The 19,300-nt window shown below is 46.9% G+C and overlaps 1 protein-coding gene across 1 annotated transcript in view; it reads right to left on the bottom strand.

Moving 5' to 3' along the window:
- Positions 1–19,300, bottom strand: part of TAF5 (TBP-associated factor 5) — a 136,580-nt gene that overhangs the window by 14,913 nt on the left and 102,367 nt on the right. The window contains exon 15 of the mRNA XM_086501738.1: positions 18,089–18,205. Within this exon, the coding sequence (XP_086357864.1) occupies positions 18,089–18,205 (117 nt within the window). The remainder of the gene's footprint in view (positions 1–18,088; positions 18,206–19,300) is intronic.

Below are 19,300 nucleotides of genomic sequence, written 5' to 3'. Positions count from 1 at the left end.
TCATAGACAGCATGATTGTAAGTGCACTCTGCGCTAAAAGCCCATTCTGTATCAACATCAGAAACACAGTCTCCTTTCACAGAAGACTCAACAATGGCTGCATTTGTAGTGGAACCAACATTTGCAGTGGAACCACCCTCTTTCTTCTTAGCCTCTTTGGCCTTCAACTTAGGACACGACTTGATCAAGTGATCATTGGCTTTACAATAATGGCAACGCATCTTCTTTTTGCCCTTATCACCAGAATTGCCAGACGAAGTACTGCCAGCAGAAGCATTAGGAACAGAATTTTTGCCACTCGCAGCAGAACCATAAGAAGTGGCTGCATTACTGTTACCACCCTTTCTTTGAGAAGCAATAAAAGCCTGTTCAACTGCACGCTGCCTAGTCCTGTTTTTTCTAGAAAGTGACTCTTGCAACAGCAATGTGCATAATGCATCAAACTTGATAACTTCAGGATTTCCTTGGGTCATCAGTCTCCAAGTACTAGCAAAAGTCTGGTAGGAATCTGGTAAGGCATCAAGAATAGTCTGCACAAGGGAACTGTCTGAAATGACTTCACCTGCAGAAATAAGCTGCTCATTGATATCCTTGACACTAGCAAGGAAAGTGTCCATATCATCTTCCTGATGCATAATCTTCAACTCCAGCTCTTTACGCAGCAAAGCAATTTTAGCCTCATTGCGGCTTGCATAAAGACCTGCTAGAATATCCCAAGCCTGTTTTGCAGATTTTGCTGAACGGATGTGAGGAACAATGGTGCGCTTCACAGACAACGCAATCAATGCATGAGCCTGCGCATCCTTAACATCCCAACGAGCTTGTTCTGCCGTAGGCAAAACAACTCTAATAGCTGCAATCCTTGCAGCAAGACCTGCAACATCCTCAACATCGCCTACATCCTCAGAACCAGGACGTTCATCAATGCCATGCACAATGTTCCAGACACCCTTTGACACAAGAACATGTTGCATCATATAAGCCCACATAGGGTAGTTGTCCCCATCCAACCTGTCCTCAACAGCAAACATCTTGAACACATCTGTGTTGTTGTTGTCAGCCATGGTAAATGCTGCACCTGATGTGAAAACTGCCCGAAAATAGGAGAAACGGAGCGGGAACAACCTGTGCTATATAGCACAAACCATAGAAGACTATAAGGCACCTATTATGCAGAAAACGGCATTGACAAAAATTCTGCACAAAATGACGAAATAGCCTGTGCAGTACTGCCTATAGTGGAAACAGAGGCCAAAATGAGCCCAAAATATTTGTCGACCTGCGAACGCTTGCCAAAGCTCACTGAAATCGGAGAAAGTGAGCAGGCGTGTGCTGGAGCAGCTGGCGACTAAGCCCGGGAGGACGTGACCTACTCTGATACCAATTGTTGGAATTAGGGTTGCAGAGAAACACACACAGCTTGGAGAAGACGTAGGAAGCTCATGGTACACAATAGAGAGTGTGTTACTTAGTGTGCACTGGAAAGCTAGATAGCCCTAGAGTGATGGGCGTATATACAATGCACGGGGGAAAAAACCTCCTAAAGAGGGAAAAAAGCCTCAGTGGTCCTAGTGTGTTCACACACATCACTACCACATGTATATGGTAACAGAAAGGGGCACCAGTGTAACAAACTTGGACACTCCAAGTCAAGATTCTACCGCGACACAATAGAGATTCACTTCAAAACGGTTCATAGTTCACAATTGATTCGACACGGCCCGACGGAGTTCCGTGCCTAGAGATATTGGCCCCAAAGACTCGCGCCCCTTTTGGTATTTCTTTTTGTATTAATCTGTGTTCAAAGTACAAGAGAGTGGGAGGGTTCTCACTCTCAGAATCTGCGTCCAGATGCTCTGAGTTGTGAGGCCCTGCCCACCAATTTAAAGGTTACAAGGGATGCCCAAAAGCAGAGCTCCAAAAGCAATAATCCAAAAGCTCTTAAGCTTTTCCAAAATAAAGCAATTGAGTCCAAAAGCTTCTCAAAATGCCTTGCGTAGCATTCAGCAGCATAAAAAGCAACTTCCGTACAGCTTTGCCACGTGAGCTAGTTTTCGCTTTTTGCGCCGCAAATCACGGAGGTCCATACGACAGTGCCACGTCATCAGATTTTCCGCGTTTCACGGAGCTGTCCTGCTGTACCGATTCTGCTACCCTATCTGGAAGTGTGTCGGGACATGCCACATCACCAGTTTGTGATATACTGCCCTCTTGAAAGCATTGTAATTCAAAACTGCAAATAAGAAATGTGCGAGACCATCAACAACATTAACCGCAACCTGCTAGAGACAATAAAAGACGCTTGAAGAACGCGTGTTGGCTCAGGAAAGCAAGATAAACATACTTGAAGGTCAGGTGACTGCCCAAGATGAGGAGATTGCACTACTCAAGAAGGAGCTTGCAAAGGTGCGATCACAAAACACCCTTGAAGAGGGAGAGCTTCAAGTTTCAACCCTCAGTAATTGAGGAGCTCAACACAATTAAAGAGCAAGTGCGGGCCAAAAAGAGAGGGAGGAGCAACACAAAGAAATGACAACTTCTTGGGTGGATTTTATTACAAAGACTCAACAGAAAGTAGACGAGGCCGAGAAATGGATCGAGGTTGTCAAGAAAGGAAAAGGCAAGGAAACAACCTCCACACCCACCAGTATTAACTCGACACTAGAAGAGGAGCAAAGGAGATGTGTGCTTGTCTTACATGTGAGAATTTGTGGCCTTACAGACAAAGATATTGTGGACGAAGAGGTAAAAGAACTCTGACTATGATGGAGGTTAATGAGCCGACACATACGAGAGCTTGAAGAGTAGGCAACAGGAAAAATGGAAGCAATGGGGAAACCTTGAAGGAAAGGGACTCCCCTCCATGGAAGCGAAGAACTTTTTGAAGAAGGGACCACCTCTTAAATAGACGGGCATCTTTCTCGGAGATGACTCACCCTCACGCAGATTGCTCATATGCAAGAGGTAATGCCGGATATTAGAGCGGCAAGGGAAAAAGGTAAGATTGCTTTTTACCGAGATGAAAGAGTGGTGATATTGGAGCAACGCCTGCATGACAGTGCGAGACCTATGGGACCACACTCAAAGTTGCTACTTGGAATTGTAACAGATCTCTACGCTTTGATGTGGATGCTTTTGAGGATAGGGACATCATCTTCTACTCTAAGACACATCAGGCCCCTTGGTAGTCTATGCCACATGTCAGCGGATACATATGGGAGACAGCTTGCAGACTCGATCGGAGCACAGAGGACGGGGCTCAGGGAGAGTGGTAGAGGACAAAACCCCTTTTCTATTTTGAATGGCCTACAGAGATTTCCCGCTGCGGGAGGTTCTAGATGCTTTCCACATAGACATGGAGCCAACACAGTGGATTATGTCATGGCACAGCCGAGCTTTATCTTTGGTATCCAGGATCTCATAGTTGGACCGAGACCTGTTGGTGTGGCAATAGATCATGCCAAGACCATCTCTTTCCTGGATGCTTTGCATAGGTTTGCCCAAGACAGTGGTTTGTCTGTCAACCTTGGAAAACCAAGGTTACGGTGTTTAACACCACCCCACAGTGGACCAGGAGATCATTACCCGCATGCACATATGGCCATGAGACAGTGGTGTAAACAGATGCTTACACCTACCTTGGGGTGGTCTTTAGTGGACCAGCATTTTCATCGAGGAGAGCAACAGAGACGAGACTGACGAGAGCCTATGCAGCATTGGGTGGATTGGAGAAGATGTGTTCACAGATTCAGTTTTAGGAGCCTTGGATGAAGCTCTCGCTTTTTGACACTCAGGTAGCTTCCGCATTGCTCGATAGAGTTTAGATATAGGGACCTTCATTGGACCACCATGGGAGGTTGGGTCGCACTAACGGATGGAGAGACATGGAGACGCCTTAGGTCTCTATGATCTCGCGGCTTATTAGAGCCAAGGCTTCAGTACCACATGACATTATTCGAGAAGAGCTAGCTGCCCCTCCACTAGTGATTGAGGCGCTCACCAAATCAATCTCCTTAATACACCGCTTATGGGACCTACTCAAAGATAGATATGCCTGCCTAGCACTTGAGTCCTCTCCATAGTTAGATATTCAGAAAGATACAACATGCTGGTATGGGGAGATGACTTCATGGAATCAGGTACATGGGTTCGGAATGGACAAATTGCCCCCCTTCCAATACTCATTGGATGCACCCTCTCTGAATCTTACACAGTACGAGATCACCAAGCTCGAAGGAGGCATCATCAGAGGATTCGGATCACTTTGGCCCGATATGCACGACACCCGGTCAAACTACTGACTATGGAGGAGATCGATGAGATCAAGGAGACCCTCTTTTTGAAGTTGCAAATGGTCGGACATTGTATGGCCAATGTGAACGGTAGTTTCACCCGCAGACGGAAAGTTGGTTGGCACTGGAAGTCGTAAAGTAAAAGGATGTCTAGGCTCAGTTCAAGATCATGTAGGTATCCCCATCGCACTTAGCAAGTTGGTGGATACTAGGAAGTGAACTCAATAAAGGCATAAAGTCAAGGTGGGATCACCAACAGAAAGTATCCGATAGTTGGGCCACATTGCATTTTTCGATGTGGTTCCAGTGGTGATTGATGGTCAGATGACCAGTGTGAGTGCCATGGAAGCATCTCCTAAAATCTAGGGAACTGCTATTTTGGACCTAAAAATGTGTTCGCGTCATTATCTCCGTTATGACAAGGGGAACATTTTATTACTCTGCTGCAAAGTCGACTGGGCAACCGGTCGGGAGTATGTTATGCCCCTCTAGTGGGCTTTTCATTTGACCAATGTACAGTTGTGTGGGTTCATGCGCGATTGCCAAGGCAAGAGTCTCTTGCACAGGTACTGGATTAGCTAGCAGCTAATCCCCCGCAGGTACAAGTGAATTCGGAGAGGTTTCACGTGTGAAATCTCGTCCGATTCAAAGGGCAAGTAGCCCTACAGGTGTGGGAGCTCGAGGGCTTGCTACGGATGTGACCGGTACGCGAAACGGAGCTCGAAACAGGGAATGACAGCCTGCTGTGTTTTTGCAGGTTTAGGGTTTCGGCACTAAACGGTTCCTAATACCCCAGGAGGTTCGGGGACGCGAGCGGACCGCTGTAGAGGTGATCTGGCGCATTTTCGGGGCAGAAAACAGAGAATTCAGCGTGCTGCAGATTTTTGCCAGGTTTTGCAAAGTGTCCGTATGCGTCGAGAAAGTCATCTATTGCGTGGGGATACTGACTGTGAAGCGTCCTAGTACAATTATGCTGCCGAAATCGGGCCAGAACAGGTGCAATTCAGCCCGGATTATGCAGGACAGCTTGTAGGAAATCACAGGTTTTATTCCCTCTGTTAAAGAATAAAGAAATACTGAAAGGGGCGCCAACCTTTGGGGCCTACACGTGTCGCTGTCTGCTTGGGAGCACTCTAGCTTCATGGCCGTGCTTTTGTTTTCAAGTGTACTTCCAATCTCAGTTACCGGTTCCTTTTAAGTCATTGCTTTGTGTCATATAGTCAAGTGTTAAAGAATCGGGTGAAAGCTAACGTCTACCGCCCTACGGGCCTCTCTCTCTCTCTCTCTCTCTCTCTCTCTCTCTCTCTCTCTCTGTGTGTGTGTGTGTGTGTGCCCGCCCCCCCCCCCCCCCCCCCCCCCCCCCCCCCCCCCCCCAGTACACTAGTCAAAATTTGAAGGGGTTTTTTTCAGGAAAATACAATTTTTTCTAGCACAAAATTTTGTCTACAGAATTTCAGATATTGCAAAATTTTAGAATTTCAGAAAATAGCAGATTTCAAAAAATAGCAGAATTGGTAGAAATTGCAGAAATTGAATAAAGCGGGGCTTGGTTGTAATTTGCAGAAATTGCAGAAATGTACGCCATGTATGCTTAATGTGGGAGAATATGTATGCATAATGTGGAAGCCCTTGTGTGTGTAGGTCTCCTTCCGCTGCAAATTTCCTCTCGTTTGTTAGCAACAACCAAACATGAGGAAGCAGAATGATAAGCCCGACCCCTTAGAAGATGTAGTCCAAAAGTGCAAAGAAGAAATGGCCGAGACCATTAACAAGATCAACCGCCACCTATTAGGGACAATAAAACTGCTAGAAAATCGCGTTTTGGGCCAAGAAAGCAAGATCACTACAATGGGAGATCGTGTGACAGCCCAAGACGAAGAGATTGTGTCACTCAAGAAGGAGCTCGCTGAGGCACGATCACGGAAACACGCTTGAAGAGGAGAATTGCAACGCTCTGTAATAGAAGAACTAAACACAATCAAAGAGCAAGAGCGAGCCATCAAAGAGGGGGAAGAGCAGCATAAAGAAATGACGACCTCTTGGATGGACGTTATCACAAAGACACAACAGAAAGCACATGAGACTGAGAAATGGATTGAGGTTGCCAAGAAAGAGAAGAGTAAGGAAACAACATCCACACCCACCATTATCAACCTGACACTAGAAGAGGAGCAAAGAAGACGTGTACGCTCTCTACATGTGAGAATCTGCAGCCTTAAAGACAAAGATAATGTAGACAAAGAGGTAAAAGAACTCATGGCTTTGATGGGGATTCATGAGCGGATGCACTCAAGAGGTTGGAGAGTGGGAACAAGAAAAGTGGGAGCAAGAGGGAAACCTCGAAAGAAAGGGCACTCATCCTTCCTTTTCCCTCCATGGAAGCAAAGGACTTTTTGAAGAAGAGACCAACTCTTAAGAAAACGGGCATTTTTCTTGGGGATGACCTTACCCTCTCACAAGTCGCCCATATGCAGGAGGTAATGCCAGAGATTAGAGCGGCAAGGGAAAAAGGTAAGATTGCTTTTTACCGAGATGGAAGAGTGGTGATATTGGAGCCACGGTCCACATGACGGTGTGAGGCCTATGGGACCACATTCAAAGTTGCTACATGGAATTGTAATGGATCTATGCGTCTCGATGTGGGTGCTTTTGAGAAGAGTTTTAACGGGAGAGCCATCATCTTTTACTCTGAGACACATCAGGCCCTTGGGTAGTCTATGGCTCACATTACTGGATACAGATGGGAGACAGCCTGTAGACAGGAGACACGATAGAGCACAGAGGACGGGGCTCAAGAGGAGTGGCAATGTTATTCAGGGAGGAGTTGCAGCCATTGATACATATAGCTCGTAGGGATGAGCAAGCTAGGTACATGTGGGTGAGATTGAGAGCAGAGACTGGCAGATATCTTTACATGCTATTTGCTACTTTCCCCCGAGTACGTCAGTATATGCACCACCCAGAGGACAGTCCCCCTTCTCTATTTTGGATGATGACATATGGGAATTCTCTAGAGATGGTGACATTATCACTCTAGGGGACTTCAATGCTAGGACTGCCATCATCAGACAGCATTTTATGATACTTCAGAGGAGATGATGAGAGAGCTAGATGTTGCAGAGACGGGCCTATCCAAACTATCACAGGATGGGGAACATACTGAGTATGGACGACACTTGATAGACATGGGAACTGCACATGGATTGGCCATCTTGAATGGCCTACAGAGATTTCCCGCTGCGGTAGGTTTCACATGCTTTCCACACAGACATGGAGCCAGCACAATGGATTATGTCATGGCGCAACCGAGCCTCATCTCTAGTATCCAGGATCTCATAGTTGGGCCCAGACTTGTTGGGGTGGCAGTGGATCATCCTATTGTGTCGTTGACCAGCTCTTTCCAGTTCAATGTAGCACATAGTCCACGGGTAGCAGCCCCTACTCGCTACACATTCACGCAGGAGACGGATTCTGTATACATAGACAGGATCTACAAACGCCTATGCACTTAGGAGCCAAGGCAACCTCTGGAGGAGATTACTACTATACTGACATAGACATTACATGATGCAGCAGCAGAGGCATACCCACACACCCAACCTTAGCAGAGATGCCGTTCTGGGAGCATGCCTCAGAACAACTGGTATGATGAGGAATGCCGCCAGACTAGAGCTACACTTTAGAGGGAAGTGCTTTTGGGGGACATCACTCACAGACAGTCACACATTGACTTCCGACGCCTATTGAGACGGAAGAAGAGGGCATTTTTTGCTCGACTAGAGCAGGATCTATACGAGCTATTCTTGAGTCAGGACTCGCCTGAGGCATGGCGGCTCTTTCATGAGCTATCTCCCCCCCCCCCCCCCCCCCTCTTGCATTACCTCTACAGAGACTTGGGGTCAATACGCATCATCTTTGTACATAGTTTCTGGATAGTCGCCCCTTCCCAACCCCCCCGGATCCATGCCCACACACACGTGCTTTTTTCACCACTGAGATAGTGAAGAATGCCATTGACAGGATGAAAACTAGGAGAGCATATGATCATGATGGCTTGGTGGCTGAGCATTTCACGCATGCCAGAGATGTACTAGCAGAGCTTCTCGCAGTCATGTTTAACCGTGCCATGTGTGAGGGCTTGCCTGATACTTGAAGCCTATCTAAGATTGTACCTATCTTCAAATTAGGAGACCCTATGGAACCCAGGAATTATTGCACTATCCTAATTGGACACACATCGGCACAGTTGTACGCATCCATTCTGGAGCAGCAGCTGAGTAGATGTGCAGAGAGAGAGGAAATGCGTCCAATTGGGCAAGCAGGGTTTAGGAGAGGTTTTTCTACTCTTGACCATATCTTGACACTCAGGGTCATCATCGAGGAGGGCAAATCCCGGGGGAGACGGATCTATTGTAGCTTTGTGGACTTCCGCAAAGCATTTGACACAGTACCCAGAGCTAGATTGATGCGCAGATTACAGGAGATGGGAGTACCCATAGAGCTCATTTGGGGGGTCATGGCATTGTACAGATCAGTAGTAGGACATGTACACACCTCAGAGGGTCTATCTACATCGGTTCACTCCACTATTGGGGTGAAGCAGGGCTGCCCGCTCTCTCCTACTCTATTTGGTATGTATGTGGATAAGGTTTCTGACTACATTGAGAGAGATGGTGATAGAGGTGCACCGCTGGCAGGGACATGGATTCCACTATTGTTATATGCTAATAATATTGTGTTGATCTCCGACTCTCTGGAGGCGATGCAACGTCACTTGGATGCTTTGCATAGGTTTGCCCATGAAAGTGGTTTGTCTGTTAACCTTGGTAAAACCAAGGTCATGGTATTTAATACCACCCCACAATGGATCAGGATCCGAGCGGAGCGAGCTGCCCCCCCACTAGTGGTTGGGGCGCTCACCAAATCTGTCTCCTTCATACACCGCATGTGGGAACTTCCCCAGAGACAGATACGCCCGCCTTGCACTTGAGTCCTCTTGACAGTTAGCCATGCAGGGAGATACAGCATGTTGGTATGGGGAGATGACATCATGGTTTCAAGCGCATGGGTTTAGTATAGACAAATTGCCCCCCTTCCAGTACTCACTGGATGCACCCTCCCTGACTCTTACACAGTCCGAGATTACCAGGCTCATCCGCCAGGACCTGACTCAGCTAGACACCAGGAGGACATGGATACAGCCAGCATAGGAGCTGGGCACGAAGATAGATTTCTACAGAGAGCATCTTCTCCAGCTTACGACGGACGGTTTTGTGACAAGGCCCAGATACATGGACACCCACTTGTCTCGCGGGATACGGTGTGCTATTGGCCAGATACACACATCTTCACACCAGCTGCGGATCGAGACTGGGAGATACAGCGGAGTACCAGCAGAGGCCAGAACAAGCCCCCTGTGTGACATGGAGCCTGAGACACAGTTACACTACACATGCCACTGCCCCGTCTACTACGAGATACAAGGCCGCTTCCACTGCTTGTTCAGAGAGGGCTTTGGACCACTCTCCAAAGTCATGAGGTATGAGGATCACAGATGCATGGGTTTGTTTCTGCTCAAGTTGCGCAGACATTCAGAGACACATCACAGACTTCTTTAGAGCAGACACTGGACACCCGGAGGAGCTACTACCACAGCAGATCTTGTCGCCTCACACCAGAGGCACACTAAGCGATCGAGTGACTGAGCTGGGGAGATCCAGATGCCCACGACTGCGAAGGACTACACAGCATCGACGAAGGCTACATCAGAGGATTCGGATCACTTTGGCCCGACATGCACGACGGAGGCTACATCAGAGGATTCAAATCACTTTGGTCCGGTCAGACTGCTGACCATGGAGGAGATTGATGAGACCAGCCAACGCCGACCAATGCTGGATCTCTTGTGACTTGTGATTTAGCTATCCACAGAGGGGGCTTACTAGAAACTCACAGGATAAAGAACACACTGAATATGGGAGACATCTCATGGAGATGGCAACTATACATGGTTTGGCCATACTTAATGGTCTAGAGAATTTCCCTTTATCTCGGAGATTCACATGCTTCCCGCACAGGCATGGGGCCAGTACAGTGGATTATGTCATGACTTCACCAAGCTTTATTTCTGGTATCGAGGACTTTAAGGTGGGACCCAGACCGGTTAGGATTGCAGTGGATCATGCTCTCTTGACCTTATCAATCTCCTTCCAATACAAGGCCTCTCAAGTACAAAGGAAGAAGACACACACAAGATATACTTTCACGCCAGAGACTGATTCAGTCTATGTGGCAAAGATCTATAATAGGATGTGGGCAGCTGAGCCAGTATATACTGTAGAGGAGATTACTTCTCACTTAACAGAGATACTACATGGAGCAGCACAAGAGGCATACCCACATACTCAACCTGATCAGAAGAGAGGATCTGGGAACATGCCTCAAAACAGTTGGTATGACGAGGAATGCAGAGAGACGAGAACCCAGGTCCAGAAAGAGCTTACACTTGGGATCATCACATATAAGCAGTCTCGGATTGCTCTTCGGTGTATAGTACGTCCCAAGAAAAGGGCATTTTTAGCCAAACTGGAGAAGGATTTATATAAGCTCTTCTTGAGTCAGGACTCACATTAGGCCTGGCGCTTATTTCATGAGCACTCACCGGCTCCGACGATTACTTCTCCTGAGATTTGGGGTCAATATGTAACATCATTATATATGGTATCTGGACAGCCTCCATTACCAGATCCGCTAGAGCCATGCCCTGCTACTAGTACTTTCTTTACTACGGAAATGGTGAAAAAAGCCATTGATAAGATGAAGACAAGAAGAGCATATGATCATGAGGGTTTAGTAGCAGAACATCTGATCCATGCCAGGGATCTACTTTCATAAGTCCTTGCTCGTCTGTTGGTCATGTGTGAAGGATTACCTGAATCTTGGAAATTATCTACTATCGTACCTATTTTCAAGTCAGGGGATCCTATGATACCCGGGAACTACCGTACCATTATGGTAGGTCAAACATTGACCCGACTGTACGCATCCATTCTTGAACAAAAATTGAGTAGATGGGCAGAGAATGAGGGCATAAGGGCAACAGGACAAGCTGGATTCAGGAGGGGTTATTCCACTTTAGATCATATTCTTACGCTCAGAGCCATTATTGAGGAAGGAAGAGCAAGAGGGAGAAGGATGTATTGTTGCTTTGTGGATTTCCGGAAAGCTTTTGATACAGTACCAAGGGCCAGACTGATGCGCAGGATGCAAGAGTTAGGGGTCCCCAAAGAGATTATTTGGGGGATCATGGCCTTATACGGGTCAGTAACTGGTTATGTACGTACTCCAGAAGGGGATTCTGACATTGTTCATTCCACCATTGGAGTAAAGTAGGGATGCCCACTGTCCCCTACTTTATTTGGTATGTACATAGATGAGGTATCAGATTACATTGATAGAGAGGGTGACAGAGGTTCTCAACTTGCAGGGTCATGGATCCCTCTATTGTTGTATGCAGATGATATTGTATTGATAGCAGAATCACCAGATGGAATGCAGAGGCAGCTAGATGCATTACATAAATTCGCGGAGGACAGTGGACTGTTGGTAAACTTGGGTAAAACCAAAGTTATGGTGTTTAACACCACACCGCAGTCGGTTAGGAGATCAGCACCTACATTTGCATATGGCCAGGATACAATAGAGTACACAGATGCATACACATACCTTGGTGTGGTATTTGCAGGACCGAAGTTTACTCTTAAGAAAGCAGCGGATGCTAGATTGTCCAGAGCCTCTGCCGCCTTGAGAGGGTTGGAGAGGATGTGTTCACAAGTGCAGTTTCAAGAACCACGAACAAAACTTTGGCTCTTTGATACTGTGGTGGCTTCGGCTATGCTTTATGGGGTCCAGATTTGGGGACCATCTGTGGATCAGGATAATTGGAAGTCAATGGAGAGACCTTTGGTATCTATGATTTCCCGAATGATTAGAGCCAAGGCCTCCGTACCACACACGATTACCCGAGCGGAACTAGCTGCCCCTCCGATAGAAATTGAAGCTCTTACCAGATCAACGTCCTTTATACATGGTTTGTGGGATACAAATTATTGCCGATATACTAGACTGACCCTCGAATCCTCTCGACAATTAGCAATGAAAGGGGATACATCATGCTGGTATGCGCAACTGTCCTCGTGGTTTCAGAGACACGGGTTCAATATGGAAAGATTACCCCCCTTCCAATACTCTCTTGAGGCTCCATCACTGGAAATTACACGAACGGAGGTTAATAAAATCATCCGTCAGGATCTTATACAGTTGGATACTAAGAGGACATGGGTAGACCCTACACAAGAATTGGGCACTAAGATGGCCGACTACAAAGAAAACTTCCTACAGCTATTTGAAGATGGATTTGTGATTCGCCCGAGCTACATGGATACCCACCTGTCTCATGGTTTGAGATGTGCTATTGGTCAGATTCGTACATCCTCACACCAGTTGGAAATTGAATTTGGCAGATTTAGGGGAATCCCACCTGAGAGCAGAATTTGCAAGTTATGCGGAATGGAGCCGGAGACAGAATTACACTACATATGCCACTGCACCCTATACTATGAGATACGTGGGCGCTTCCATTGCCTATTTAAAGAGGGCTTTGGACCTCTTGATAGAGTCATGCAATACCAAGATCAAAGATGCTTAGGCTTGTACCTACTGGAACTAAATCGGCACAGGGATAATCTAATGAGAAGACAAAGAGCACTATAGTCTCAAAGGCAGATCACAGATTTCTTCGGATCGAGAGAAGCAGGAGTGGAAGGAGAAGCAAGAGGCCAGCAGCCAGCACAAAGGAGTACTCACATTCATACCAAAGGCACCCTCATTGACAGGGTGATTGAGCTTAGGGAATCGAGACGACCACAACCGAGATGCAGAAGCACACTTCACCGGAGGAGACTACAACAAAGGATTAGAAGCATTCTAGCCAGACACCCAGAATGCTCCTAAGAAGTTTATTTAATACTTTGTATTTAGTTTTTCACATTTATTTTCACACACACACTTAGTACTTTAGTACTAAGGTACCCAGACATTGTAATAGATTCACCACTTTTGTATCAGTTTGGTCTCATAGGTCATTCTGGCCTTTTGAAGACGTTAATATAACATTTCATTTCATTTCTCTCTCTCTCTCTCTCTCTCTCTCTCTCTCTCTCTCTCTCTCCACCAAGGTGTCAAAGAGCCAGAGCTTCGTCCAGGGTTCCTGAAACTGAGCCTACGAACACATCCTCTCCAATCTACCCAATGTTGCGTGGGCTCTAGACAGTCAGGTCTCTGCTGCTCTTCTGAGTGAGAATGTGGGTCCAGTAAAAACCACTCCAAGGTAAGTGTAAGCGTTTGTGTACTCCACAGTCTCCTGGCCGTATGTGAATGTAGGTGCTGATCTCCTGATCCATTGTGGGGTGGTATTAAACACCATAACCTTGGTTTTACCAAGGTTGACAGACAAACCACTTTCGTGGGCAAACGTATGCAAAGTATCCAATTGGCGTTGCATTCCCTCTGGGGATTCGGAGATCAACACAATATCGTCCGTATATAACAAAAGTGGAATCCATGTCCCTGCCAACTGTGCACCTTTATCCCCGTCCCTGTCAATGTAGTCAGAAACCTCATCCACATACATACCGAAAAGAGTAGGAGAGAGCGGGCAACCCTGCTTCACCCCAATAGTGGAGTGAACCGGTATTGAGAGTCCCTCCGGGGTGCGTACATGCCCTACTACTGATCTGTATAATGCCATGATCCCCCAAATGAGCTCTGTGGGTACTCCCATTTCCTGTAATCTACGCATCACTCTAGCTCTGGGTACCGTGTCGAAAGCTTTGCGGAAGTCCACAAAGCTACAATAGATCCGTCTCCCATGAGATCTGCCTTCCTCGATGATGGCCCTGAGTGTTAGGATATGGTCAAGAGTAGAGAAGCCTCTCCTGAATCCTGCCTGCCCAGTTGCACGCATTCCTTCCCTCTCTGCCCATCTACTCAGCTGTTGCTCAAGAATGGATGCGTACAACCGTGCCAGTGTGTGCCCAATCATAATAGTGCGATAATTCCCAGGCTCCATGGGGTCTCCTGATTTGAAGATAGGTACGATTGTAGATAGGCTCAAAGTGTCCGATTGGAGCAGTTGCACGCATTCCTTCCCTCTCTACCCATCTACTCAGTTGTTGCTCAAGAATGGATGAGTACAACCGTGCCAGTGTGTGCCCAATCATAATAGTGCGATAATTCCCAGGCTCCATGGGGTCTCCTGATTTGAAGATAGGTACGATCGTAGATAGGCTCCAAGTGTCCGGTAGGCCCTCACACATGGCACGGTTAAACATAACTGCTAGAAGCTCTGCTAGTAGGTCTTTGGCATGCATGAAATGCTCAGCTACTAGGCCCTCATGATCATATGCTCTCCTTGTCTTCATCCTGTCAATAGCTTTCTTCACCATCTCAGCGGTGAAAAAGACACATGTATGTGGGCATGGGACGGGGGGGTTGGGGAGGGGCGGCTGTTCAGGTACTGTGTACAAAGATGATGCGTACTGATCCCAGGTCTCTGTGGAGGAAATAGCAGGGGGGGGGGGGGGGGGGGATTGCTCATGAAAGAGCCGCCACGCCTTACGCGAGTCTTGACTCAAGAATAGCTGATAGAGATCCTGCTCGAGTTGAGCCAAAAAAGCCCTCTTCTTCTGCGGCACCAGGCGTCGAAAGTCCATCTGTGACTGTCTGTGAGTGATGCCCCCCAACAGCACCTCCCTTTGAAGTCTGGCTCTAGTCTAGCGGCACTCCTCATCATACCAGCTGTTCTGAGGCATGCTCCCAGATCGGCGGCTCTGCTCAGGCTGGGTGTGTGGGTATGCTTTTGCTGCTGCCTCATGTAATGTTTGTGTCAGTATAGTAGTTAGCTCCTCCAGAGGTCGCCCCAGGTCCTCAGTGCATAGGCGTATGTAGATTCCGTCCATGTATACAAAGTCCGTCTCCCTTGTGAATGTGTAGCGAGTAGGGGCTGCTACTCGTGGCCTGTGTGCTACACTGAATTGGAAAGAGATGGTCATTGACACCAGAGCATGATCCACTGCCACCCCGACCAGTCTAGGCCCAACTGTGAGATCCTGGATACTAGAGATGAGATTCGGTTGTGCCATGACATAGTCCACCGTGTTGGCTCCATGTCTGTGTGGGAAGCATGTAAAACCTCCCGCAACAGGAAATCTCTGTAGGCCGTTCAAGATGGCCAATCCATGTGCAGTGCCCATGTCTATCAGGTGTCGCCCATACTCAGTATGGGCCATATCGTGTGATAGTCTGGAAAGGCCCGTATCTGCCACATCTATCTCTCTTAGCATCTCCTCTAAAGTATCATAAAACACTGCCTGGTGATGGGCAATCCTAGCATTGAAGTCCCCGAGGATGATAATATCACCGTCCCTAGAGAACTCCCATATGTCATCATCCAAAATAGACAAAGGGGATTGTCCCCTGGGTGGTGCATAAATTGATGTACTCGGGGGAAAGTAACAAATAGCTAGATAGAGGTATCTGCCTGTCTCTGCTTTCAGTCTCACCCACATGTACCTGGCCTCCTCGTCCCTGCGGGCTATATGTATCAGTGGCTGCAGATCCTCTCTAAATAACACTGCCACTCCTCCCGAGCCCCGCCCTCTGTGCTTTGAGCGTGTCTCCTGTCTGTAGGCTATCTCCCACCTATATCCACTGATGTGAGGCATGGATTGCCCCGGGGCCTGGTGTGTCTTAGAGTAGAAGATGATGTCTCTTCCAGTAAAGCTATCCTCAAAAGCACCCACATCAAGACGCATAGATCCATTGCAATTCCAGGCAGCTACTTTGAGTGTGGTCCCATAAGTCTCGTACCGTCATGTGGAGCGTCGCTCCAATATTACTACTTTTCCGTCTCGGTAAAAAGCGATCTTGCCTTTTCCCCTTGCCGCTCTAATCTCCGGCATTACTTCCTGCATATGAGCGATCTGCGAGAGGGTGAGATTGTCCCCGAGAAAGATGCCAGTCTCTTTAAGAGTTGGTCTTTTCTTCAAGAATGACTTCTTTGCTTCCATGGAGGGAAAACGGAGGATGAGTGCTCTTTCTTTTGAGGTTTCTCCACTGCCTCCATTTTTCTTTATGTTGCCCACTCTCCATGCCCTTGTGTGTGTCGGCTCGTGAATCCCCATCAAGGCTGTGAGTTCTTTTACTTCTTTGTCCACATTGCCTTTGTCTTTAAGACCGCAAATTCTCACATGTAAAGCGTGCACCCTTCTCCTCTGCTCCTCCTCTAGTGTCTGGTTAATGATGTTGTTGGGTGTGGACGTGGGCGTTATCTCCTTGTCTTTTCCTTTCTTGGCCACCTTGATCCATTTCTCGGCTTCGTCCGCCTTCTGTTGGGTTTTGGTAAGAACATCCACCCAAGAAGTCGTCATTTCTTTGTGTTGTTCTTCACCCTCTTTGATGGCCCGTACTTGTTCCTTGATCGTGTTGATTTCTTCAATTACTGAGGGTTGCAGTTCGCCCTCTTCCAGTGTGTTTCTTGATCGGGCTTCGGCAAGTTCTTTCTTGAGTGACGCGATCTCTTCCTCTTGGGTCGTCACTCTGTCTTCCAGCGTGCTTATCTTGCTCTCTTGGATCAGCACACGTCCTTCGAGAATGTTTATTGTGCCCCAGAGATTGCGGTTCAACTTGGTGATGGGGAGATGACATCATGGTTTCAGGCGCATGGGTTCAGCATAGACAGGCTGCCACCATTCCAGTACTCATTGGATGCACCATCTCTCATTCTTACACAGTCGGAGATCACCAAGCTCATCCGCCAAGACCTCACCCAGGTAGACACCCGGAGGACATGGATACAACCAGCACAAGAACTGGGCACGAAGATGGCTTTCTACAGAGACCACCTTCTCCAGCTTACGGAAGATGGTTTTGTGATGAGACCCAGATACATGGATACCCACCACCACCTTCTCTAGCTTACGGAAGATGGTTTTGTGATGAGACCCAGATACATGGATACCCACCTGTCTCATGGGATACGGTGTGCTATTGGCCAGTTACGCACATCGTCTCACCAGCTGCGGATTGAAACCGGGAGATACAGCGGAGTACCACCAAAGGCCAGGACATGCCCTTTGTGTGACCTGGAACCTGAGACAAAGCTGCATTATACATGCCGCTGCCCTGTCTACTACGAGATACGAGGCCGCTTCCATTGCTTGTTCAGAGAGGGTTTTGGACCACTCTCAAGAGTAATGGGATACGAAGATCAAAGATGCCTGGGTTTGTTCTTGCTCAAGCTGCGCAAACACAGAGAGAGCCTGATGAGTGGCGAGGCTAACCAGTCTCAAAGACGGATTACAGACTTCTTCAGAGCAGACACGGGACAGCCGCAAGAGCCACTCCCACAGCAGAGCTCCCCCCAGTCTCACACCAGAGGCACATTGATTGACCAAGCGACTGAACTGGGGAAATCCAGGCGCCCACGACTGCGCAGGACTACACAGCATCGACGGAGGCTACGTCAAAAGATTCAGAGCACGCTGGCCAGGCATGCACGACGCCCGGTCAGACTACTAACCATTGAGGAAATTGATGAGATTCGCCAGAGACTGATGCTAGATCTCTCTCTCTAAAAACGAGTTCTCTCTAAAGCTGAATTTTAAAATAGCATTATAAAAAGCTTTCTTCTCTCTTTTCAAACGAAAAAACAAAACTAGATTACAAAGAATACTCACATCTACATCAGAAAAATGTCCAACCATGATCCGTAAAGGTTGAACCCGATCCATAGACCATATCCGAGCTGTTCGATCATGGGAGGCACTTGCAAAATAGTGTCCAACAGGACTGAACTGAAAGCAAAGGAACGGCTCTATTTCAGCACCTTACCAAAAAGCTTGTAATGTTGGCTACAGTCTCTCAATCCAAGTTCGATGAATGTCTAGTCAAAATCGTAAGTATCTCATAATAAACTTGCCTTCAATCAGTATGCCACAGACAAAAAACATGGCAGCCAACACAAAATGAGAAAGACAACCCTACTGCAAGAGCAACTTTCGTCACCATTTAGGAAAAGTTCAACTTGTGTAAAAAAAAGGCAATTAATATAGATGCTGTAGAGAGCAAAAAAACATATGTATTTCACCTTGTAAATTTAATTTTAAAGCTCAAGTTTTCCCATCATCTATTCAATCCTCAAATAGTAATATTTCAGCACTGGTACCCATGAATGCTCTCAAGATCAAATAAGAAATTTATTTTTTTCTTTGTAACATGAAAATGAAGAGCCAAATTTGTCAGCAAAATTGGCAAACTTGTGCCTTTGAAATCAAGTGCTTTAACATGAGCAAAAGTTTTCTTATAGTAAAGAACCAAATAGATCTTTCAAATTTTCTTAAAACATTTGCATGCTCGGATGTCCAATGCATTTCATAATTGTTCAACACACATAAGGGTGTATTCCAGTAAAAGATGACGTTAACACATAATTTACAACCCGTTAAAATATTAAAAACTTGCTACAATTTGCATTCTGCACGTATCAGACTACTCTCCAGCCAAAGCCCACAAAGCTTCCACTCAAGATCGCAAAACATGAGACTACAAGGCTTGCACTCTAAAGCTATATAACACCCATCTCCACTCGAAACCACGAATTACAGACTTTTATGGACTGAGAAGTACATAAAGAATCTTAGATAGAATGAAGAGTCCATCTGGGACCTTTACACCTGAACAAGGACCGATGAAGTTTCAAAACTGCTTCATAGGTAACCCTGTTCAATGCAAGCATTTTGAGGTGCCAGAAACATCTCTGAAGTGCCTCTTGAAAGCAAGGACTACATACATAGTCACTCTGAGAGGATGGCTTAGGTTAAATCTGAAGATTTCTATCCAAAGGTAAAGGTTAAGCAATTCAATAAATGCTAAATCTGTAAACCCCTTTC

Source organism: Adiantum capillus-veneris, chromosome 26 (genome assembly GCF_014529385.1).
Source record: "Adiantum capillus-veneris isolate H3 chromosome 26, ASM1452938v2, whole genome shotgun sequence".
Taxonomy (NCBI): domain Eukaryota; kingdom Viridiplantae; phylum Streptophyta; class Polypodiopsida; order Polypodiales; family Pteridaceae; genus Adiantum; species Adiantum capillus-veneris.
This window is presented reverse-complemented; position numbering and strand designations above follow the sequence as displayed.